At 42.1% G+C, this 24,373-nt stretch overlaps 1 protein-coding gene across 11 annotated transcripts; it reads left to right on the forward strand.

Annotated features, from left to right (window-relative positions):
- The first annotated feature begins 1,530 nt into the window (after positions 1–1,530).
- LOC140526149 (H-2 class II histocompatibility antigen, E-S beta chain-like) lies at positions 1,531–23,819 on the forward strand. 11 transcript variants are annotated; one of them, XM_072642112.1, is made up of 6 exons: positions 1,531–1,625; positions 7,664–7,740; positions 19,627–19,896; positions 21,557–21,838; positions 22,330–22,440; positions 22,923–23,819. In XM_072642112.1, exons 3-6 carry the CDS (start codon positions 19,635–19,637, stop codon positions 23,039–23,041), a joined length of 774 nt encoding a protein of 257 aa, XP_072498213.1. In that variant the 5' UTR covers positions 1,531–1,625; positions 7,664–7,740; positions 19,627–19,634; the 3' UTR covers positions 23,042–23,819. The 11 variants fall into 11 exon arrangements, with proteins under 11 accessions (XP_072498213.1, XP_072498208.1, XP_072498209.1 ...); XM_072642107.1 differs by lacking the exon at positions 1,531–1,625 and having other exon boundaries at positions 7,564–7,740; positions 22,923–23,043; positions 23,369–23,819; XM_072642108.1 differs by lacking the exon at positions 1,531–1,625 and having other exon boundaries at positions 7,564–7,740; positions 22,923–23,043; positions 23,375–23,819.
- The last annotated feature ends 554 nt before the right edge of the window (positions 23,820–24,373 follow it).

Below are 24,373 nucleotides of genomic sequence, written 5' to 3' on the forward strand. Positions count from 1 at the left end.
CAAAGTATGCCCACCATTTTGGTGGAAGTCCCCAAATTCCCTTTACGTTAGTTTTGGGGTGGGAACCAATTCCCATTAAATCAGTTTGCATTATTTAGATCTCCTTTGACTATTGATCCTAGAAAAATTAGTGCAAGTATTGCTAGCACTAAGGGCAATTAACTAAAGATAGCCCTAAATTACGTTAGTCATGATAGGGCCCTTTCAGACCTGTCAACGTTACTTTATCTTAAAACCAAATTATGTTTAAAGGCCACCAAAACATCTAGACAGCAGTCTAAATGTTTTCATCTTGGGTTCAATGGAATGGCTGAGAACAAAGAACAAAAAGCAGGAACCTCTTTCCTTAAGGCTCCCAAAGCTGCTTCAGCACCAGCTAGGCTACCAACTAACTCCCTTTACCCTAAGGACTGCAGCATGTACTTTCCTTTCACTCCCTCTGCCCTATTCCTCATGTCTTTTATTCCTCTCCCTTCCCTTAAATGCTTTGATCTGGGGAGGATGACTATGCGTTGCTGTTACCTCCTCTCTCCCTGCCTTCTTTTACCTGCTCAAGCCCCTGAGGAGGACCACTTTGTTCAGCCTCCATTACTTCCTCCTTCTCCTTCCCCCTCCTCACTTTCCCTTAAGGGCTCTGGTCTTGAGGAGGATAGTTACAATCCACCTACAGACCAGAAGTGTGAAACTATATGGGGGTCTATCTCCTAAAATAGTTAGTCTAAGATAGAAACTTCAGGGCTCCCCACCTCCAATCACCCTAGAGGTGCTCTGAACAAAGGTTTGCAGGATCCATCTGTGTTCTGTCAGATCTTGAATCCTGGCCACCTCCTTCCCTTGGAATAATAATAGCCAATTCACGATGAGGCTTTCTAACAACGTTCTAATTCCCCAACTCTTTGTTGTTCATTGTGAACTCTGTTTGTATTTATCCTGCAGTTAATTGTCTGTCAGCATGTGTCCCTATCATGTGTGCTGTGAACAAGTCTGTTGTCTTGTAAGATTTAAAATGCAGGTAGCCAGAGACTTCTAAGGGCTGCAGCTAGGGAAACAAACAAGCAAAACTGTGAGACTTTTCCTTGTTTTTCTGATCTGGCCAACTTGGAAATACAATGGAAACATAGATCATCTTAGTTAAAAACATCTTAGCAGATTTTGTGGAATACGAGACTAATCCTTAAAAAGTTTGAAAACTGATCATTTGAAATTATTGGAAAAGAAACTCCTAAGACTATAAGTGACTCCAGGAGTTCACCTTGCTAAAAACACTCCCTCCCAGTACTGATCACTTAGCATTCCCCACTCCCTCCCAGAGTTAAGAGAGTATCTCAGAATGGGGATTTTTAACAGCTGCAAGGGTTCGTGCTAACTTCTCTCATTCCAGATCTAACCACAGAGAAGAGAATTCATGAGAAATTTAGGGGCAGCAATTCGAAGACTGGGAGTGGTTGTAATAGTCCTGTGCCGTTGGGCACTTTGTAGCATACCCTTCTAGATAAAGTTTGGAGAATGTCATCTGGTGTTGTACTTTCCACTTACCTTGTCGCAGCAGCTGCAAACAACCCCCAGGCTTAGTAAATTCTGCAGCCACTGGAAAAAAGACTGGGACACGAGCCTCTCTGTTTGTGGTAATTGTCACACTTATCTGTTCCAATTGCAAAAAAAATGTATTTTATCTCTGCTTGAACCATTTCCTGATTTGTAAAGGGAAAAATAATACTGGTTGTTGTTATAGAATTAAAATGATATAATGGTTGTAAAATGCTTAACATAATGACTAGCATATGTTACATACAATATAATTATGGAAATTCTTAATTTTGAAGTGGTTTTAATTGCCAACAGTAATAAGATCAATGATTTCTGGAAATGTGATTGATATCATCTGAAGTTATTGTGTTATGAATTGGGCTTTTAAAAGGAAGTGATAAAATTAAATAATTTGATATTAGCTATGCTAGCAGATATTTCCATTTGCAATATTGGCTTTTATGAAAAAAATTATGGTGCTTTAAATTTCTGCTTTCCACATTGTATGCAAGGTGACTTAGGATTTAATTGACCTAAAGTTGTTATAAAATTCTGTGTAAAAGTTTCTGTGTTGTAGAATTCCTATTGGGCAAATGAGAATCCTTAAAAGAAAAAACTTGGGTGTGGTTTTCAAAGCTTTTTCATTTAAGGATGTATTCACATATGTTAATTTGAAGGTTTATGGACTATCTATATGAAATGCCAGAATCTACTTAATATTCAGGAAAATATTTAAGGGAAATCTGTCATTGTGATAAGTGTAAATTAATTGAACATGTCCTTCTTGACTTATAGAAATGAAATCTCTCCATTACAACCATCTTTTTGATATTTTGTGAAACTGTGCTATTATATACCAACATAGTTTGATGAATTCCAGTTTTAAAGGTTTCTTTTAGCTTTAAGGAGGACAAAAGAGATTTCTATAATTTTGAAAGTTTCCAACTAATTTTCTTCATAAAAGTTAACTGAACATTGGAATAAATTTTGAATTGTTTTTAAAGAAGGGAAAATACTTTGAGAAGAAAAATTTTGAAAAATCTTGTGCGATTTTTAGAAGGTCTGCTAAAATTTCAAGATAATTCATTGTTAAATTAATGTAATGAGCTATAAAGCAGAAGAGATCTTGGTATTTTGATCTGAATTTATTGTCAATCTCTGGCGTAAGGAAGAGTTAATATTCGTGTTTGATCTTACCACATGCAAAAGGCTTAAATCCTGAATTACGTCATTCTTTCAGAGTGAGTATAATTAGGGAAGAATAACCAACTTGTGCAACCAAGACATAAAGGTTAGCCATTATTGTCTTTGGTTTGTTTAAACTGGAATGGGACTTCAGTACAGTTATGCCAGTAAAAGTAATAACCTATGAGATATCTTGTCTTATGGTTAAAATGTAAGGGAAATCAGAAGAACAGAATTGAGAGATTTGGAAAGATAAATAAAGGTCTGATTGAAAATATGGAAGGCAGATAAGGTTTGGGAACAAATTGGGGTTATCCAAAGCCTTCTTGTCCCTAGATAGTTGTTCTGGCTACTTTTGTGTCAGTTTCAGATCCTTTAAGTATGTTTAGAGAATTTGAGAAAGTATTTTAAGAAGACAGTAAAGATTATGGAACTTGATTTGGTAATTAATAACTGAATCAAATTTGAGATGTCCCTCTCTGAAGGATACCAGCCAACACTTATTTGCCATTTCAGACTGAAACTGCAATTTGCTATTGCTTTAAGTTCTGATTAGACGAATAGTTGCTTAAGTTATCATAAGACCAGTTGGCATGTGCTACAGGCTGAGAACAGTGGATGTTTGGAAAGGTTTTGGAGATGACCTTGGACACAACCTAGGTAGGATCTTCCTGACTTAATTTCCCAAATGTGCTATTTCTTTTCTGAAGAAGGAAATTTCCCACCTGATTACCCCTAAATCTTGCTTTCAGCACCTAGTGACCACATGGTTGGCTATCAGATAATGACTCATTCCTGTAATCAAACAGAACAAAAAAAATTCTTTCCTTTTGTAAATATATATGATATTGTCTCTCTTTTTCTTTTATAGCAAATTTCTATAATTTAGAAGTTCTGTAAGACCAATACTAAGTCTATTAATTATTATTAAATTAAATATTGGGACATCTCTGAGTTACTATAATGGGATACAAGAATGAATAGCTTACAACTTTACCTATATTGGTAGCCAAATAATAAAATAAATATACAGATAACATCCTTCAAAGGAGGAAATGATTAAGACAAAGACATAAGGTGATAGATGTTTGATTAGATAGGATAGTAAAATTTTGAGGAAAAGTAACAGGGTCAGATAAGTTCCTCAAAGATTTATACACAGATGTACATGATTCACTTCTAAAACTTATCATGCTTTGATAATAAGATCTCACATTTTGATTTTTACACAGAATTTTATAAGGTAGCGGTAAAAGTAAGTTAAATTATTTCTTCTTTAAGTTCCTTTCCAACAGTTTTAAAACGCAGATGAATTCATTTTATGGTTTGACCCTCACATTTTAAAAGATTCTTTTACCAGATACAGAATTTAGGTAAAGAGAGAACAGAGAATGATATATAAACTGAAATTCTATGAAGTTTCCAAAAAATGAAGAACAAATTTTAAGTGATTATACTAATTTATGTTGTCAAAATTATCTGGGAATTTTTAGGTCTGAACCAGAGAAGCAGAACTCCTCTTTAGAACTGTCCCAAGAATAAAACCTGTTGTCAAAGAAAGAATATCTAGGGATCAGATAACTACATGAGACATCTGGCATTAGAAAAATTGATGCTTAAAAGGACATTAAGAATGTGTTCCTGGCATACAAGGAACTTAATGTTAGTTAACATTGGTAATTGCATTAATTTGTATGTATGTTTTCTTGTTCATTTTGGTGATATGTAAATCTCCCTTCTCAAAACTAGTCTATTGTGAGCCATCTAAGATTAATCTGTACTTGACATGATGTAATGCCAGGCCTAGAGGCCTGTGTGGGCTACCCGAGTCTTCTTACCTCACCTCCGAGGTCTTCGGTTGGCCAAAACTGGATGCTCATATGAGAGAAAGGACGTTCCAGAGTCGAACAAGGGTTGAGCTTTATTTCAGGGTCTAGTTACAAGTGCAGGGAGGTCTTCCTTAGGAGGAAGAGGGGGAGATTTCCTAAGGAGGCTAAGATCTTAAGGGATTGGAAGTAGAAGTACAAGCGGGGAGAGAGGGGGAGGGGAGAGAGGAAAGAAAAGAAACGGAGCCTACTGTCCTCTTGGCTCCTCACGTGCTAAGAGAGCTTTCAGGCTTCCTCAATCCTACTTAACCTTCAGCCACACAGTTTGCATCTCAATACCGTGCTGTTAGATAACAATAGTGTGCCCAGATCCGGGACCATCTCGAGGGCGGGGAGATCTCTCTCCCATCACGTTTCTCACGGGAAGAGGCGGAATTACTCGAGATAGCTCGGTTCACCTCTATTCCCTGCCATTTCCTGGGAGGGTCTCGTGAGAGCTCTAAGATTTAGAAGCTCCCACCTTCACCCGCCCGAGACTGTCCACACGGAATTGAGCTTCCAATCCCAACAATGTAAAATTGGAATTTTGTGAACTGTGAGAAAAACTTTATTGTGTTGTTTGAATCTAGCCCTGCACGGCTAAGGAACTGAAACTCTTTATTATGCTCTTTGAACCTAGCCCCATGTGGCTGGGAAACTGACATTTCTATGTGCCTTTAGCCATGTAAACTGCTTTGTACTGCTTCCTCACAATTACTAAATCTTATATTTTCTGGGAGCCCCTGTCAGGTCTTTCTGCATACACTCTTGGATCCATCTGTCACATCCATTGCCCCTGCTCCTGAGTTGACATTTGAGCCCACAGGATTCTTTGCCCTCCAATATTGAAGGGATCTGAAAAAGACAACATCAGGCATAGACAGTTTTCCCAAGAGTCTGGTTCAGACCTGCATGAAGAACAGCTCCCTCCTTACCTGAGCCCCTTGCATACACAGGGCTGGTTGTTTAGAGGGTTTTCCATACCTTTCTGTAGAGTTCTGCATGCTGCTTATGTGGACAAGTAAGGGACTCCTGCTAGGTGGAACGAATACTGAGTGTGATGTTGCATGATTGCTTGTATAAGGGACTTACTTCATTTAGCTGCAAAAAGTCTGGAGAGAGTATTCAGAGAGACATGTAGGCAAAGGACATCAGAGAGGTAGTGGAGAAAAGATTTTGGAATGACAGACATGTATGGTAAACTGGCTCCATGCTGTCTTTGGACTCACTTGACATTCCATCCACTTCTGAAAATGGTCTGTCCTGGGGGAAATCGATCTTTCTCTCTCCTTGTCATTTATTGGTGACTCTCCTCTCCAAATATTTGTAGTCTACAGGATGACAGCTTCACAGTTCAAGTTTCTGTGCTTACTACTTTTAACGGGTGAGGGTAACTCAAAGCTGATCTCCCTCAGTTTGGCTCCTTTCCCCCAAATGTTGGTTAAACAAAAGAGTAATATCAAATAGTGAATAAACTCACTAATCCAAACAAAATATCAGGCAGAAATCAGAGAAGGTGTCCAATTAGAATACGACATGAAAAACACAAGAGTAAATGAGCTCTTCATCTGGAAGTGAAGTAAGTTTTGAGGTCAAGTGAGGAATGAGCAAACAATCTCACTCAGGGAAGGTCTATTCTTAGCATCACTAGAATTTCAAAGACAACATAGGGCTGACCTTCTATGCATACATGCCATTGCAAAGCTTTGCTTCATTAACGATCTGGAGTTTCCTCTATTCATGCCTCTCTCTGAATAATGCCTCTAAAGTCTCTGAAGCCAATTGAGATAAGCCCATGAGCCACATAGGCACCTTGGCACTTAGCATATTTTGTAAACCAAGAGTTACAACACAAATAAATAAGATAATATTTGTAAAGGACTTAGCAAATTTTATAGCTCTACATGTTTTGATTATGATGGGTCCTCCTCACATAAAGTCACTCCAACAGATAAAGTGGATATTTTTTAGCCTAAGTATAGAACTTTCCACTTCATCTCTATTAAATTAAATCTCATTCCATTAAATTTTCCCATCATTCTGACCTGTAAATAACTTTTGGATCTTGCCTCTGTCACTGAATATGTTACCAGGTCTCCCAGTTACCAGGTCTCCCAGTTTCAAGTCATCTGAAAATTCACTTTACATGTCTTCAGTCTTCATCCAAAGCACTGATTAAAACGTTGACTATTACAGAGTCAAAGACAGGTTCTTGGCATCCTGTGCTAGAGAACTTCCTCCCACCTGACATTCATCCATTAAGGAATTGGGGCCCCAGTGATTCAATCATTTCCAAATTCAGCTGACAACACTGTCCATGGCTCTAATCCATAGCTGCCCATCTTCTCCCCAGTGGCAGCACTGAAGGTTTTGTCAGACTCTTTGTGGGAATCCAGGTTTAATACATCAACAAGATTCTCCTGATCCATCAGTTCAGTTACAGAGTCACATAAGGAAGATTTGTTTGATGGAACCTGTTTTCATGAGGCCTTTATGGCCCTTTTACAATCACTCTTCCTTTTCAACATGCTCACAAACCATATCTTGTATAATGGATTTTAATTTTTTTCTGTGAGTCAAAAGTAGAATTCATTGAACCAGAGAGTGCAGACTTGTCAATCTTTCTTTTTTAAAAATATTGGAACATTTGTTACCAAAATATGTGGGACCCACTACAATAGCGAAGACTTCCACTGATCTACACTAGCAGCTCAGCCGCAGCCCCCTAACATTTGGCTATTGTAACAGTCCAGTCAAGACGTGACCTCTGGGGCCCCTTTCATCCCTGACATTCTGTGATTTCTGTGACCTTTTCTTTCCTTCACCAGAAAAATTCTGAAGCATTAGAACAGACCCTGCAAACGGAACCTCTGCCTGGGAACAAATGATGTAGTTCTTTCCCAATACTGACTGGTTCTCTCCACTCTGAGGTTGCCCAACCCTGGGGCAGAGAAGAGAGTCTATAAATTGTTAGTCTGGGAAATGTAGGGGGGTAGGTCCATGAAGTGAGGGCCATCCTCACTGTTATATCTCTGAGTACCTTATACTCTTCTTATCTCCAGGATGCTTTTTGTCTCCCTCTCCAGAGGCATCTGGACAGAGGTCCTGGCTGTGACCCTGCTGGCACTGAATTCCCAGGTGGTTGCAGGCAGATATGCCCCACGTAAGTACGGAGCAGCAGCTCCCCGGGGAGCCCATGTGGGACCCAAGGGGAGCACTCTTCTCTCTGGGCCCAAACCAAAGGAAGTACTTGGGACAGGATGGTCCTCAGATAGGTGGGCAGTAGGGAAATTGGATTTCAGGCTTCTCTCCCAACTAACTCTACCTTAGGTTCTTTACTTCCTTTCTCCCTTTTCCTTGGGGTTCAGAGACCTGATGCATTCCCCACTCCAAGAATTGAGGCTCTAGGCAGTTTGTCAATAAGCAGTTATGAGGCGATTACTATCTGCTGGGCACTGTGCTGATGCCAATGATAGAAAGAAGGGCCAAAGACAACTCCTGTTCTCAAGGAGCTCACAGTCTAATGGGGGAGACAACAGGTGAACAACTCTGTATGAACAAGATAGGTACAGGAGAAATGGGATGTGATCAAGAGAGGGAAGTCACTGACGTTAAAGGGGATCAGGACAGGCTTCCTGAAGGTGGCGTTGGAGCTGATGTTTGAAGTAAGCCAGGGAAGTGAGGAGGCAGAGGGTAAAGAGGATTCTGAGAAGGAGGGACAGTCAGAGAGGGCCCAGAGTGAGAGATGGAGAAACATATGGCAGGAAGAAGAAGAAGGCTGGTGTCACTGGATAGCAGAGTGCTGGGGGCCTGGGAACATAAAGTGTAAGAAGACTGGAAAAATAGGAGGGGCCAGGTTGGGAAAGGTCTAAAAGGCCAAGCAGAAGGTTTTTTGTTTGGTATTGGAGGGTACAGGAAATCACTGGAGATTATTGATTGGGGGAGAGGACATGGTCACAAAATGCCAAGGTTTTGCACCCCATCTAAATGTTTCTGTCCCACTAAACATTGTCACAGAGTACACCTAAACTGCCGGAAAGGTTTATATTTGGCTGTTATTCGGGGAGGAAGGCATAAATTTTCTTGGATTAATTTTCCAGGTATGATTTCAAGGCCATAAGTGAAGCTAGCGTTTGGTTTTTGTGAATAACATCATGGTGGAGTAGGGCAAAGTGTCCCGATCTATTCCTCAAGGCAGGTTAGAGGCAGTTATTGGGCTGGATAAACCAAGAGGATCAGGCTGTTTTTTCTCCTGTCTTCATGGTCTTTTATTAATGGGCTGAAAAAGAGAGGTGTAGACTCAATGTTGTCTAGTCCCCCACTTCCCCGGCCCAGGCAGGGCTTGCACTCTTGGACCGCTGCCTACCAGTGTCATCTCTGGTCTCTACAATGCTTCTGCTCTCCCTGATGCCCAGGCCTGGATCACAGGACCTCTTCCATGACTCTGCAGGGAGGTGAATTTCTTTGTCCTGTTCAGGGAGAGAACTCTCTGGGATGGGACACAAACCTCTCCCATCTAGTGTAAGTATAGTTGGGGACCAATGTCTATATTATTGCCCCTGTAGCCTGGCCTGGCACCTGGCCTGTCCAATCACAGTCTCTTTCTGGTCCTAACCTGCTCTAGAGCTGTTCTCCAGGATCTGACCCAGGTTTGAGCTTTGTGTCCTGCACTGCCTCTGAGAGGGGAGAATATGTCATGTGTAACACCCATTCTCCAGGGCTGGGCAAGAGAGAAAGGGCCTTCTAGAGACAGTTTGTCAGGACCTGAGCAAGGTGAGATCCAACGGCAGGAGACCTCCCTGTCCTCCAAGGGTGAAGGCTGATTACCCCAGCTGACAACTCCAGGATGATCCTGGTATCAGCCATGGGTGTACTGAGCAGGTGCTGCCCCCTTGTGGACAATCATCCAAACTACACAATGTTTAAATAGCCTCTCAGCTAGAACTTTGTGCCAGGCACTGTGTTAACTGTGGGGGATACAAAGAAAGGTAAAAGTCCCTGGAGATGACAACATGAAAACAACTGTGTGCAAACAAGTTATTTTCAGGATAATTTAGAAGTAACCAATGGAGGGAAGGCACTAGAATTAAAGGGGACTGGAAAAGGTTTTCTGAAGCAGATGGGATTTTAGATTGGACTTTGAAGGAAGCCAGGAAAGCCACGAATCAGGGATGAGGAGGGAAAGCATTCCAGACCTGGGGACAGGCAGAGGAAATGCCCAGAGCTGGGACATGGAGTGTCTGGTAGGAGGGACAGCAGGGCAGCCAGTGTCACTGGATCACAAAGTACATGGGTGGGGGAGGGGGGAGTGAGAGATAAGGAGACTGAAAAGGTAGGAGCGACAAACATGTGAAAGACTTTGAAGGCCAAACAGGATTTTTAAATTTGATGCTGGAGGTGACAGGGAATCACTGGAGTATATTGAGCAGGTGGGTGAGAGGGTTAGATCTGTGCCTTAGGAAGATCCATTCTACAGCTGAATAGGGGATGGACTACAGTGGAGAGAGACTGGAGGCAGGCACATCCACCAGCAAGCTATTGCCAAAGTGTAGGTGGAGAGTGGTGAGGGCCTGCATCAGGGCCATGGCAATGTCAGAGAAGAAAATGGAGCATATTTGGGATGCTACAAAAGGTAAAACTGCCAGGTTTTGACAACAGATTCAATATCAGAAATGAGAGTAAGGATAACAGAGATTGTGAGCTGAGGGAACTGGGGGATGGGGGTACCTCACCTGTAATAGGAAGGGAATCTATGTCTGTGGGAGAATGAGCACAGAAAAGGGCAAGCATAAGGAGGAACTAAGGGATTGTCTATAGCCTTTGGCTTGAGCTCAGGATTCATGTGGGCAAAAGTGAAAAAGAAGGCTAGAAAGGGAAATGGGAGCAGAGGTGAAGACCTTGATTTCTAGGCTTCAGAAGATGGTCTTTACACAGCAATGGAGAGTGATGTGGTGAGCTGGGGGCTTTGGAGAAAAAACTTTAAACCATAGAGAGCAGTCTCTGGAGCTTGGCAGAGAGCCATATTGTAGACTGTCATCTTGAGAGGAAGGACTGGGCTGAGTAGGGCAGTCATATGTACGAGGATGGACTTAGGACTTATCAGCACAGTCAGCTCAAGATGTCAGCGAAACAAAGAGGGACCAGAGGCTTCAGATGTTCCCAAGATTCAGAAGTACAATGTCAGAAATTTGGTAACATCAAGATCTAAAAGTGGGAAAATGTTTAACACATTTTCCCACTTTTAGATCTTGAATTTACCAAGGAGACAGAAAAATGTCTAAGAAATCAGTATGCTAAACATATTTGAGGTCATTCCAAGGGGTTCAGGTCTGACTCACTTGAATTGGAGACCACATTGATTTCATTCTGTTTCCCATTCCCAATACATGAGGCCAAGATCTCCCCGTTTCCCCTGTCAACCTGAAAGTTTGGATAATAAAGGAAAACAGGCTGAATGCATATTGTTTACTCCCTTAAAGCTAGCGGTTACATGGCCATGGAGTTAGAAAGAAACTTTTGACGGCCTGATAGAAGAATGACCAGATTTTAATCTTTTTCAGAACAATTCCAGGATGGCTCTGGCTCTCAGATTTATGGTCTCAATACATACTTAACTATACCATGAGAAAGGAATTTTCTTAATTGAATAGGTTGTAAATACAATAAGATAAGAGAGTTGACAAAGCATCATTTGAAATTATGACTCAGGATATCCATGTTTTATTTACCATTAACATGCCATAATATAGTATATGTTCACAAAATATTAAGATATGGAAAAAGTCCCATTTTTCAAGATAGTGTCTCAGGTTAACGGTCTCATAAAATTTGCTGTCAGCCTCATCTGGCCTTGTTGACATAAGAAGGGGTATACTCTGAGTTTACTTCAGAGAACAAAGAGACTGTTAAGTCCAGGCTCCTCTTCTGATTGATTAATTCAAGCTTTGGCCCTTATTAAAGTCCTATAATGATATTAAATGTTATCGCTCCTAATCCCTAATTTTTATGGAGGAGCTTTACCTGTGGATGACTTGCTAAAACTGTTGTTTATATGCACAGAATCCCAGGATTTGACCCTTAGAAATCATCTGGGCCAGTTCTCTTGTTTTATACATGAGGAAAATGGGACTCCAAAGATAGTGACTTGGCCAAGTAATTAGAGGGGTGATGTAGTTAGTATGGTATCCTGCAATATTAATATAGTTGAGGATATTTGAGTTTTAAATGGTTTTAAGGTGTGTGGTGATGGTGTGATTAGAAAAGTTGGGGTAGAGAGGAGGCACTGGAAAGGAAGAATGAAAAAGGTTTTTTGCCTTGTTTATGGGAGGTAAGGGAAAGAGAAAGACCTGATGCCCAAATTACTTCACGTTTTCTGCAACTGGTACAAGGGAGAATGGTGGTACCATTAATAGATATCAGGAAGTGAGGAGGAAGATGTGAGATCATTGCCACGATGATGACTTTTATATTTTTAGTTGGAGGTGCCTGGGAACATCCAGGTGGAGATGTTTGGCAAGGACTTGGAAACATAGGAAGTGAGACTGTAAGGAAAGGTGAACTGAGATCAAGATTTAGGAGGTATCTGTAGAGAGAGAAAAATGGCAATGAAGAGATATTGGAGAGAGGAGAATAGAGGGCAGTGATCCTGAATGTTAATGATTAAGAAGAGAAGGAAGGGTCAGCTCAGGAGACAGACAGGTAGTAGTTAGAGAGGTAAGAAAAAAGTGGAGATGATGAGGTGCCCCAGAAGCTCAAGGAGGGGAGGATTTCAAAGAAGTGAGGACACTGACAGAAGGATGAGTTTGGAGGCAAAATTCATTATAATTTGTGGAAGGAGGTAAATGGAGGAACCACTGCTTTAACAATCAATCATCTTGCTTTTCAAGTAAAAATTATGCTACGTAGCCCCACTTTCTTGATTGGCGACTAAGTCCTCAGTGGTGTGTGTTGTTGTTCAGACATTTGAGCTGTATTATTTAACTCTTTGTGACTCTATTTGTGGTTTTCTTGGCAAAGATACTGGAATAATTTGCCATTTTTTTCTCCAGCTTGTTTTAAAGATGAGACAACTGAGGAAAACAGGGTTAAGTGACTTGTCCAGGGTCACACAGTAAGAAGTGTCTGAGGCTGAATATGAACCTAGGTCTTCCTGATTCCAAGCCCCTGCTCTATCCACTGCACAACCTTGCTGCTAAGACCCCAGACTACTATTTCAGAAAAGGTCCTGTCAGCCTTCACTTTATTCCCTTCTCTGCAGCAATTTCCTCCACAACCCCCTTGCCAGCCTCTTCATAGAGATGCACCTGTCCTTTCCTCACAGCTCTTCCTCCTCCCCCCAAAGTAAAATCTGGTCCCAAGAGCTGTGACAAAATCTACTTTTCCATTGTTCCTGGATCAACTGCGTCCATGTACTCCCCCCATGGTCCCACACACCAGCCCAACTTCCCTCCCTGGCCACCACTGCTCTGTATTCTTCCCCCTTTGGAATGCATACTCTTTCACTGGGGGATTGTCTTTAGTTTTGTATTTGCATTTCTAATGCTTCTCATTTGGTAGTTAGCAATTTTTTTTTTTGGTTCATGTATTCATTTAAGAGTATTATTATAAACCTAGATCACTGAGTTTTAAGTGAGAGTCCTTTGGATGCAGATGAATATTTAGAGGGATTTGTTTGTAAAAGGAATCAGAGAAATAGGATATAATCTACTGAGGGACAAGAGAATAGAATGAAGGACAGTTCTATTTATTGTTCTTGTCTGTATTTCAGCACTCATACCCAATTAGATCTATGAACTCACTGATTCCAAAGTTCCTTCCAAGGTGCAGATCTCACCTCCTTGACACCTGCCCATTCTATGTGACTCTTATCCATATTCTCCCATAAATTTCCCTATGGAGTCCACCCAGGTTCATGACAGTCATTATGCTCTCTGCTGCCATTGGGAGGATATCTGTGGATCCCCCTGTTTGTCCATGCATCATCCTTTTTGTCTTGCATTGTATGTAGCCCCTCTTGTCTTCCTATCATACGTTTCCTTGATGATATTTTTGACACTCTTTTCCTCTTTGGAATGTTTGCATATTTCATATATCTACTATATGCTTTGTGTGTGAAAGTCATGCTTAATTCTTCAGAGGCAGTTGTAATCCATATCTTTCTGCCATATCAAAATAACAGGAAAATATTAGCATTGTGAAGATGAACTTTTACTTACATGAAAAGCTTGGGTTTAGTTAAAGGAGCTGTGGAATTTTCTGGCTGAAATCTAACCATTCTCTTCCTGTTTATCAATTTTGTGCCCAATTCATGACCCATCTCTCTGTCTATCCCAGAGAGCTGTACTGATGGACAAGCTCCACAGCATCAAATTGGATGCTGAAATCTGTGCAATAGATAATCTTCATTCACTTGGTATTTCCAGTTTGAATTGATAGGACAGACTTCCTTGAGTGATTACAAGTTTCTTCCAGAAGGTTTTTCAATGTTTCAAGTCTTCTGAGAGTCAGCCCAATGTCATCCACAAGAAGAAATGGCTTGGCAATCAAAAGAGAAAAATAGGGAAACTACACTGTGTGTCAGAACTATTATTCAATATTATTTGGGACCATTTAAAATAACTAAACAGTATAAAATACTGATAATGTACATGCCAAAATAGACACAGGAATTATATATGGACAAAAATATAAAACATTTTTATATAAATAAAGTCATATCTAAATAATTTAAGTAATATTTATATTGCATGGTGAGGTAATGGTGATACAATTAAAATGAAAATTTTGCCTGACTAATCTATTTATGTATGGCCATCCCAATGAAATTACTAAAAAATTACCTTACTGATTTAGAAAAAAATAATAACAGTATTTATTCAGAAGAGCAAAACATCAGGAACCCGAAAAAGAAGAAACCAGGAAAAAAAAGATGTAAGGAAAGTAGATTCAGCAATATCAGAACTTAAGCTATATTATAAGGTGACAGCATTGTTGAAGTGTAAAATGGATAATTCTTATTATTTTACATTAAAATTTTCTTGTATAAATAAAGCCCATGCAGATGAGAATAGAAGACATGCAGAAAACTGGAAAAATATTTTCATAGACAGCCTCTCAGATAGAATGTGATTGTGTTGGAATATTGTTGTTAGGAAAACATGGAAAGACTTGGATTCATAAAGGCCAGGCGCTGTCCACCTTCAGAGAAACAGATGACAAGTAGAAATCAACACAGTATGGTCTTACATATGAGTTTATATGTGTGTTTATGAGTTTATATGTGTATTTATGTATATGTGTGTAGATATCTATGTATATATGTATTTACATATAAAAATACATGTGTGTATAAATTATAGCCTTCTGGCAAGGGGAGGGAGGGAAAAATAAAGTAAAAAGTGCACGACAGAGAACAAAAGAAAACCTACAAGGGAGCAAAGTAAAGCACGACAGCTTTGAAATCAATACGTAGAATTTGTTGATATAGGTTTTCTTGAAATGGAAATTTATTGTTCTGTATTGAATCCTCTCTTATGTTGTACTGTGTACATGGCAATGTTTGTTTTTCTTTTCTTATTTTGTATTTAACTTTAAAAGAAACTTAAAAATTTAGAAAAGATGAGGAGGAAGTATCTGGGGAACCTCACTGTCCATAGGGAATTCTTCTTTGACCTGGACCCTGCACTCGATCTCTTCCATCACAATGGCCAATATTGTTGGCAAATAAGCACTTCAGAATTTTCTCTGTGAAGGATAATGCAACCACACAGCACTTGGAGTCTAACAACAATCCTGGATGTACTTAACATGGAGGTAAAAATGACTGCAAAGAAAACAAAGACAGGAAAAGCAGCTAGATTGCTAAGTGTTCATCGAAGAGATTTGTGTTAGAAATGACACAGTTGTGAGGGCATCAGGGGACCAGTATTCAAGGGATCTGAAGGAGGGAAAGATCCTGGAAATTACTGGACCTTATTGATACGAAAAAGAATGGTGACTGAGAGAGTAAGAGTAACTACTGACCTATATGCCAATTCTTTGGGATTCAGCAATGGACCAAACGTTTACCATTTCAAAATTAACTAAAAAACGTATAGAATATAAGATCCCATCATTCTTATTGTTTGTTAATAAGGAGTCTTTGATTCCATAATCATTCAAAATTTTCTGAAAGATTGAAAAACAGTTATTACCTCATTCAATGTTCCTCTGATGATAAGTACCCAGTGAGGCAGAAAAAAATTTAATATTCCTACAAATAATTTACACTTATGTTAAAAATAGACCAGCCTTACAATCCATACAGGAAAGTGTGAAAGGGATGAAAAATGCCCATGGTTCAGATTATGACATTCTAATTAACGCATCACTCTGCATATTTAGAGGAAACTCTGCAGATGCATGATAGATTGCACCCAGAACTGAAAAAAGGAATGGAGTTGGTTGGGTTACATTTGGGAAATGCCTCAGTGCCTCTACCACTTCCAAATGGCTCCCAGGTCAAAGTGTGGTATGTTTCTTTTTGTGTTTGTTTTTTTTAGCACAAATATTTTTTTCTGCTTCAGAATCTTAAGGTTGCAAATTTCCAAAAGGAGATGCAATAGTCAGTTGTAACCTTTTCCCAGTGTTAACCTGGCCTTATGAATGATAGTAAGAAAGATCATGGAGGAAATACATGATTGGAAAGAAAATTGGATGGGTCTCATTGGTAACCTCAGAATTTCCAAGGACCTACAGTTATTCCTCTAGCTTGCTGGGGTAAGTCTTCTATAGAGGATCTATAGAAAAATCACGCAAGATGAGCAAGTGTGGATAGGTTTTGCTCTGTACTGATAGAAGGAAGACCATTGGGATGGGTCAGAAAATCAAAGTACTTTCTACTGATGTGGGCTCTCTTGTTACAAATTGCCATACACAGTCCTCTGAGATCTTCACCACAAGTCTATGAAATAGAGACTGCCACAATTATTGTCTCCATTTTACAGAGGAAGTAATTGATTTAGAGAGAAGTGATTATTAGCACAAAGCTCTCAGACTTATCAGCACAATTGGCATTGGAAGCCCTGTGTTCTGACTACAGACAGTGTGATCCAGTGGAAAGAAGTCAGGAGTCCTGGGTTCAATGCTTGATCCCCCCTTTACTACTTTAGTGACCTTGGGCAAGTCACATCACTTTTCTGAGTCTCAGCATCCCCATTTGTAACATAAGGAGGTGGAACTGCGCGGCTGCTAACTTCCCTTCCAGTTCTGCATTGAATGGTCTGATTATTTTAAAATTGGTGGATTCCCTATTTCTCCCATAGAGAAATATACCCTCCTCAGTTCTTCAGCTCTTTCTCTTAGGAGTTTAATCTCCCTCTCAGCTCCTGCAAGAGACAGTTCAAAACCAGGAAATGTTGATAGTAGATGAAACTGTGAGCTCCTCTTATGTGCTGTTTGGTTTTGTAAAGTGTAGGTTAAATTTAACAGGAGAGGACCCAAACTGACCTGCTTTGTCTCTTTCCTTTTTTGCCATTTCTTCTGGTCTTTGTATTTAAAAATGTTTCATTGATGATGTTTTCTGCTGTTTTATTGCATCATTATCACTGCCCATCAGTCACTAAGACCTAAACCAAAAACTTCCCCACCCCTACAATTAGGATTCCTGTGTCTTTGGGTTGTGACTGAAATGTCTGTCTCATTCCCTGCCTCAGGTCCATCGTCTCTTTGCCAAGACTGCTTCAGCCTGTGTCTCCTGGAGCCCTGATGGGTCATTGCACTGACCTGAATCTGAAGTCTTTCTAGGCAGTTTTCCTTCAGATTATTGTCACTGAGGAAACTGGTCTCCATGCTCTGCTTCCTTCTGTCTGCATTACTTCAGACAGTGTTTCCTGGGATTCACTGGATCCGTCCCTTTCATTGCTTCTTACATCCCAAGGACACACTTTAACTCTCTTAGAAAAGGATGTGTTTAGTTGTTTCTCAAATAGTGGCACCCACTTTGTCTCCAGGTCTCTGCTACAACAAAAAATGCTGCTATGTATATACACACCCATACATACACACCTATCTCATAATATGTATATGTTATATGTATTTGTGTACATATATATGTGTGTGTATGTATCTCACTTATGTGTCATCTACCTTTGACTTTCTTTTTTGGCATATGCCTAGTATTGTTATTTCTGGGTCAATGAAGGATATATAATTTACTGACCCTTTGGGTCTAAATTACAAATTACTTTTTTTAAAAAAACATTTTTGATCAGCAAAAAACTGCCTTTCTACCTCCCAAACTTATACTTCTCCCTTTCAAACTGAGAGGAAAAACCATGCCCCCTATTATAAACATGCACAGTCAAGTTATACAAAGTTTTGCATTGGCCTTTTAAAAAAATTTTCCTGCATCCTGAGTCCTCCTGATCAGGAAGTGGGTGCCATGTTTCACCATCAGTCCTCTGCAGTTATTGGTTATTATGGTGATCAGATTTCCTAAATCTGTCCAAGTTGTTTGTTTTCATATTATTGTCGTTGTATCAGTTCTTCTGGGGGTTCCATCTACTTCATTCTGCTTCTGTTTCACACTTTCAGTTAGTCAATAAACATTTATTAAGCACCTACTACGTGCCAGGCACTGTGCTAAGTTTAAGTACTGGGGATGCAAAAAGAGACCAAACCCTAAACCCAGCCTGGGTGACAGGAGGATAGTGGTGCCTTTAATGATGACAGTTTGGATGTTCAATAAGAAGGGGCATTGGAAGCATTGCTACAAAGAACCTCAGAGTGAGCAGACTCTTAGCTTTGTAAAAATATTTCACCTTGTCTAGAAGGTAATCTGCTCACCTGATTATTCTACATATTTTCCCTTCCTTTCTCAGCCAGACTCCTACACAAAGTGCCTGCACACACTGTCTCCACTTCTCTCCCTCATGCCTCAGACCTTGGCAGTCTGACTTCCACCTCATTATTCTCTTGAGACTGCTGTCTCCAAAGTGACCAAGCATCTATATCATCATTGCTAAAGCCGATGGTCTCTTCTCAGGCTTCCTCCTTCAGGAACTTTCTGCTGAATCTGCCCCTGTCAGCCTCCCTCAGCTCCTGGGTGTTCTCTCCTCTCTGGGCTTTTGTGACTGCTGTCTCTTGGTTCTCTCCTTACCTGTCTGGTCACTTTTTCTCAGTCCCCTTTGCAGGCTCATCCTCTACATCTTGTGCCCTAAATGAGGTTGTTTCCTAAGGTCTGACTTGGACCCTCTCCTGTTCTCTCTGGGACTTCCTCAGCTCCAGTAGAGTTCATTCCCATGTCTTTTCAGATGACTGGGAGGTCTGTGTTTCCTGCCCTTGTCTCTGTCCAGCATCACCTGCTGCCTCCTGGATTTTCTCAGCTCTCTTAAACACATGTTGAAAACTGAACTCATTGTTTTCCCCCTAAACTCATACCTTTCTCAGATTTTTCTCTTCCTAAGGAACATATTACAATTATATATTTATATTCCCAGCACCTAACAGGGTAGCCAACACAGAGTAAGCAGTTAATATATGTTTATTTATTAGCTGACTCTCTTTGAGGAAGTACAGTTCTGCACAGAGAAGGGAAGATACTTCAGTATAAAAAGGTCAAGGAATCCATGAGGTGGGGGTGGGTTAGAGGGCAGGTCAGGCGTGGAGGCTGTTCACATGTGTGGAGGTGGGAGATGAAATGCTGAGTTTGGGGAGCAGCAAGTAGTGGGTTTGACTAAAACATAAATTGTGTGTGAGAAGGAATACTAGGAGATGCTGGAAAGGCAGGCTGGAGTCAGACTGGGAGGGCTCTGAGGGCCAAGGTCAGGGCTCTGAAATTTCTCCAGGGGTCCATAGGGAGCCAGCACAGCTTCTTGAGGAGCTGCATTAAGTGGTCACAGTCACATTTTGTAAAAATTGCTTTGTCCCTGGTGGGGTGGCCATCAATCAGTAATAAGCATTATGAACGCTCCCCATGTGCTAGTTTCTCCTTGGTCAGGCCCAAGTTACAGTCTTAGGTTCGAGGAATGGGGTGTCCTCCTGGGCTGACCCTCCCCCGGTGTCCCCTCAGAGCTCTTCATGAAGCAGTTTAAGGGCGAGTGTCACTTTGTGAACGGGACGCAGCAGGTGCGGTACGTGCACAGAAGCATCTACAACCGGGAGGAGATCGTGCGCTTTGACAGCGCCGTGGGGGAGTACGTGGCGGTGTCGGAGCTGGGGCGCCCCGAGGCTGAGGCTTGGAACAAACAGAAGGAGCTGCTGGAGGACGAAAGGGAGGCTGTGGACAGCTACTGCAGATACAACTACAGGGTGATTGAGCCCTTCTCAGGGCCCAGGCGCGGTGAGTGCGCCCCGGGTGGGGAGGGGGGACCAGGGGAGCCCGGGAGGGACCCAGGGAGAGGGAGGAGGGGCGTCCTGGGGAGGGGGCAGAGCAGGGAGGGGAGAGAAGAGAAGGGGCTGGAAGGGAGCGCAGAGGGAGGGGAGGCTGTGATGGGAGGGGGAAGGTGGGGAGGAGGGAAGGTGGGGGGGTCGCAGAGCAGGGGAGAGACCAGGGGGAGCAGGAGAGGGGGAGGTGATGGGTTGTGAAGGAGGGGGAAGGGAGGGGACCAAGGGGGAGGAGCAGGGAAGGGAGATGGAGGAGAGATGGGGGACAAAGGGGGATAAGGGGGAAGGAAGAAGACTGGGGGAGGGGACTAGGATGGAGGGAGAAAGAAGGAGGGATGAGAGAGAAGAGGTAGGGAAGTGACAGTGAGAAGAAAGGGAAGAGATATGGGGAGGAAGGAGGAGGAGGAAGCTGGAAATGAGAGAAGGGGACAAGGGAAGGGAAGAGAGAGGAGAAGAAATGGGGGACAATGAATGGGGACAGAAGGAAGGGGGAAGAGACCTTCTTATACTAACATGGATTCTGGTTCCTTGAGTCCCTTTTTCCTCAGTCAAATTCAGATTTCTTTTCCCTCCTCCAATTCTAATGGGGATTAATTACTTTGGGAACAAGCCCCAAACCCTTCACCAATAAATAACTCATATTTATACAATACCAAAGTGGTTAATAGGCAGCAGGTAGGGCAATGGAAAGAGTGCCAAGCTGGCAGTCGGGAAGACTCCTCTCCCTCAGTTCAAATCTGGCCTCTGACATTTCCTGGCTGTATTACACTGGGCAAGTCACTTAACCCTTTTTTCCTCAGTTTCCTCATCTGTAAAATGAACTGCAGAAAGAAATGTCCAACCACTCCAGTATCTTTGCCAAAAAAAATCCCAATTAGCGCAGCAAACAGTTATACACAATTCAAAAAAGAGAGAACAAAATAATTAATATAAAATTAAATCCCCCAAGTCTTCATGAACCTTTTTAAGTCATGAATAAAACTTCTCGTTTTTTAATCCTTGAATCTTAGCTCAGCAGAGACTTCCCATGCTCTGGTCTCTCCTGTATCAACCACATTCTCTCTCTCCCTCCTCCCTCCCAGTCTTCTGTGATGACTCCTTGAAATTATCTTTCTCCTCAGACCCAGACATACTTCTGCTTCTCCCAGGGTGCCTGGACTCTGGGTCAAGATGCTAAAGTTTCTGCTGGGCCTAGATATTCACCACTGTTCCCCTGATTCAAGATTTCTTCAGTGGATTGATAGCATCTCAATATTTGACCTAGAAGTATTTCTGAAAATAGCTTATTGTATGCCCTTATATTCTGCTTTTGGAAATAATGCTTTACAAATTATCTGTTTGCAATGAGAAATCTTACCTTCTAATTCCTTCCCATATCACTGAATCCTCATGAGCTGGGGCTGTGAAAATTCAGCACCATAAACTCCTAGGCCCACTTCCTGCTAGTTCAGATTCCTAGTCTTAAGAGGAACATATATGTCTACCAAGACGCCCATTTCTGACCCTGGGAAGGAGAGGAGACCTGAGGCTGGTTGTGGATCACGTGGCAGAGGTGGTGACTGGACTAGAAGATCTGCTCTGGCTCCCTCACCCAAGATCTTTCTTTTTTCTTCCAGTTCAGCCTGAGGTGATTGTGTATCCATCAAAGCTGGCTCCCCTGGGACACCACAACCTGCTTGTCTGCTCTGTCACTGGTTTCTATCCTGGGGACATTGAGGTCAGGTGGTTCCTGAATGGGCAGGAGGAGACAGCTGGGGTTGTGTCCACAGGCCTGGTCAGCAATGGAGACTGGACTTACCAGATGTTGGTGATGCTGGAAATGACCCCCAAGCATGGTGATGTCTACACATGCCAAGTGGAGCACTCCAGCCTTCAGAGACCTGTCATCTTGGACTGGAGTGAGATAGAGCTCCCTCACCCTCCAGTTCTAACATTGGTCAGGACATGGAGCTAGCTCTGAGATCCCCTCAGTGTGTATCCTGGACCCTCTTTTCTTCTGCCCTGGGCTGATAAAAACCCCATGCGGTGCTACCCGCTCTCCTCCCTTTTCCCAGCCCAGCCACCTAATGGCAGTGCTGATCTAAGAGCTATGGAGACCTTGTCAGCTTCCTCACTGACCCCAGCCCTAGGAGCTGGCCTCCTTCTGAGACTCTGTGATTAGCCTATAGACCCCTTTGTCCCAGGGTTGGGGAGCTAGATTTTGAGATGGATTGATGTCAGTTCTCCTGATGAGCTATCACTTCTTGAGTCCTGAAAGGCCGTTAGCACATCAATCCATTCTTAGACAGGATTTCCTTACCTTCTCAGGGTCCCCTCAGACCAACCTGCTCCCCACACGGGGCTGGCTCTTGAGGAAAAAGTTTTGATCCTTGGTGTCTCTCCTCTGCAGAAGCACAGTCTGAATCTGCCCAGAGTAAGATGCTAAGTGGAGTCGGGGGGCTCGTGCTGGGGTTGATCTTCTTTGGGGTTGGCCTCATTGTCCACAAGAGGAGTCAGAAAGGTGAGATAGTCTGGGGAAAGGCCTGAGGCCCCCTCCCATCCATGATCTTCTCTAGGACAGAGAGGATATTTGATTGTGCCAGAAATCTGGCCCCAGGTCAGGTGAAGGGGTGGTCTGACTCTGACTTCAGTTCTTCTCCCTACCCCCACCCCCAGGAACTTATAGAAGGTGGTGAAGGAGTCACATGCCAGGGCTCATGGGTCTTAGGGAATCCCATATTCACCATAGAGATAGCCTTGGGAGGGGTCTCAGGTTCCAGACTTTAGCCCCTCCCCCTGCCATTCTCCCTCCACCCTGTCCACTCACACTGTTGTAGCTGGATGGATGAAGCATCGATTAAGTGCTTCCTCTGTGGTGTCCAGTACTGGACTAAGCAATAGCAGGAGCCCCCTGCCCCACAGTGCTCAGAACCCTGATGCCCTTTGCTTCTGTGGCTCTAAAATTTACAAGGATTTGTATGTCTGTTTCTCTTCCTTTCCTAGGAAATCGTGGTTCACGACCAACAGGTAAGATCCTTGTACCCAGGTGGGATCAGGATTCTCACAGCTACAGTGTCTGCCCAGTGGGGCCTGAAGCTAAGAAGAGACTTGGGGACCCTTAGTGGTAAGAAGTGGTTCTGTTTCTGGTTTCAGACCCCCATGTAGACCCTTCTGTGCCTGTTCTGTGACCCCTGCAGCGCTCCTGAGCTGATCCCTGAGCCTGTGTCCCCTGGAACTGTTGAGTCCTCAAGCCTTCCTCTCACATTTGGAAGCCCCTGCTTGTGCCCAGATCTCCAGGAGTTAGCTTTACTGACCCCTTCCTTGGCATAGTTCCTTTGACTGTCTGGACTCTTGGTATTTCCCTTAAAGAGTTTCGAAGACCCCCTCCACCTGCCTTTGTTTCTGTGTGTTTTTAACATCCATTTTTGTCCTTTGAATCTTCACCCGAGAATTAGAAGACCGAGAATCAACTGGTCCTTGGTGACACGGAGACAAAGTGAGGGGAGCAAAGGAAGAAACTTCAGCATTTGGGATTTGTAGAATCTGTCAAAGTGTGAAATCCCTCCAGAGGTGCAGATTGCGATCCAACTACACCTTTTCATCCTGGCCCCCTCTTGTCCATTTCCTTCTATAATTCACACAGAAGTTGGTTAATCAACAAGCTAGTGGCCCTCCTGAGACGTTTCCTGATATTATGTAGATACCAGTGCCCTCACAAGCTGTGTGCCCAGAAACCCTTAGCTTTCCCATGTGAGGGGCCCCCCTCATTCTGGTGATCCACCTCTCTCATGGCTCTTCTGTGACTTCTGCTCAGTTCTTATTTGATGATGTAGTGTAGCCTGTTCTGGCCTATCCTGTGCCTCTCCACGGCACTTTTAAAAAATTAAATGTTTAGTAATACATTTTGTGTTCATGTTGTATTCATTGCTTAATATATGCCCTGCCCCCATTGCTTTTCCTCATAACAAAATTTTTTCTCCAAAGTTCCCTAATAACCATCACATAGATCACATGTATCCAACAGTACATGCACAATACATACCCATAATCTCCCCACTTCCTCCATGAAATGTTTATTTTCTCTTCTCTGTGGCCAAACCTGGTAACTCTAGTTATATACATTCAGCATCATTTCCCCCATTTTGTAGTCCTGAGTGTATTTCTTTCCTGATTCTGCTCACACTATTCTGTATCAGTTCACATAAGTCTTCCCATGTTTCATTTTTGTTGTTTCTTCTGTTACAACACAATTCCATTACATTCCTGTGCCACAATTTGCTTAGCCCTTTCTCAGGTGATGTGCCTCTCTGTTGTTTCTACTTCTTTGCTACCAAAGAGTGTTTCAATGACTATTTTGATGTATATGCATGTCTGAGATTTTTTCCTCCATCTTTTGCATCATTGGCATATATGCTAAGCTGTGGGTTCTTAGCATCAAAGGGCATAGAGATTTT

Source organism: Notamacropus eugenii, chromosome 2 (genome assembly GCF_028372415.1).
Source record: "Notamacropus eugenii isolate mMacEug1 chromosome 2, mMacEug1.pri_v2, whole genome shotgun sequence".
NCBI classification, from domain to species: Eukaryota; Metazoa; Chordata; class Mammalia; order Diprotodontia; family Macropodidae; genus Notamacropus; species Notamacropus eugenii.

Excerpts from the sequence above, each read along its gene's own strand:
- LOC140526149 (XM_072642106.1), top strand. The coding sequence starts at position 7,641 with ATGCTTTTTGTCTCCCTCTCCAGAGGCATCTGGACAGAGGTCCTGGCT. Across the intron at positions 7,741-19,626 it reads TGCAGGCAGATATGCCCCAC|AGCTCTTCATGAAGCAGTTT; the intron begins GTAAGTACGGAG and ends GTGTCCCCTCAG. Across the intron at positions 19,897-21,556 it reads CTTCTCAGGGCCCAGGCGCG|TTCAGCCTGAGGTGATTGTG; the intron begins GTGAGTGCGCCC and ends TTTTTCTTCCAG.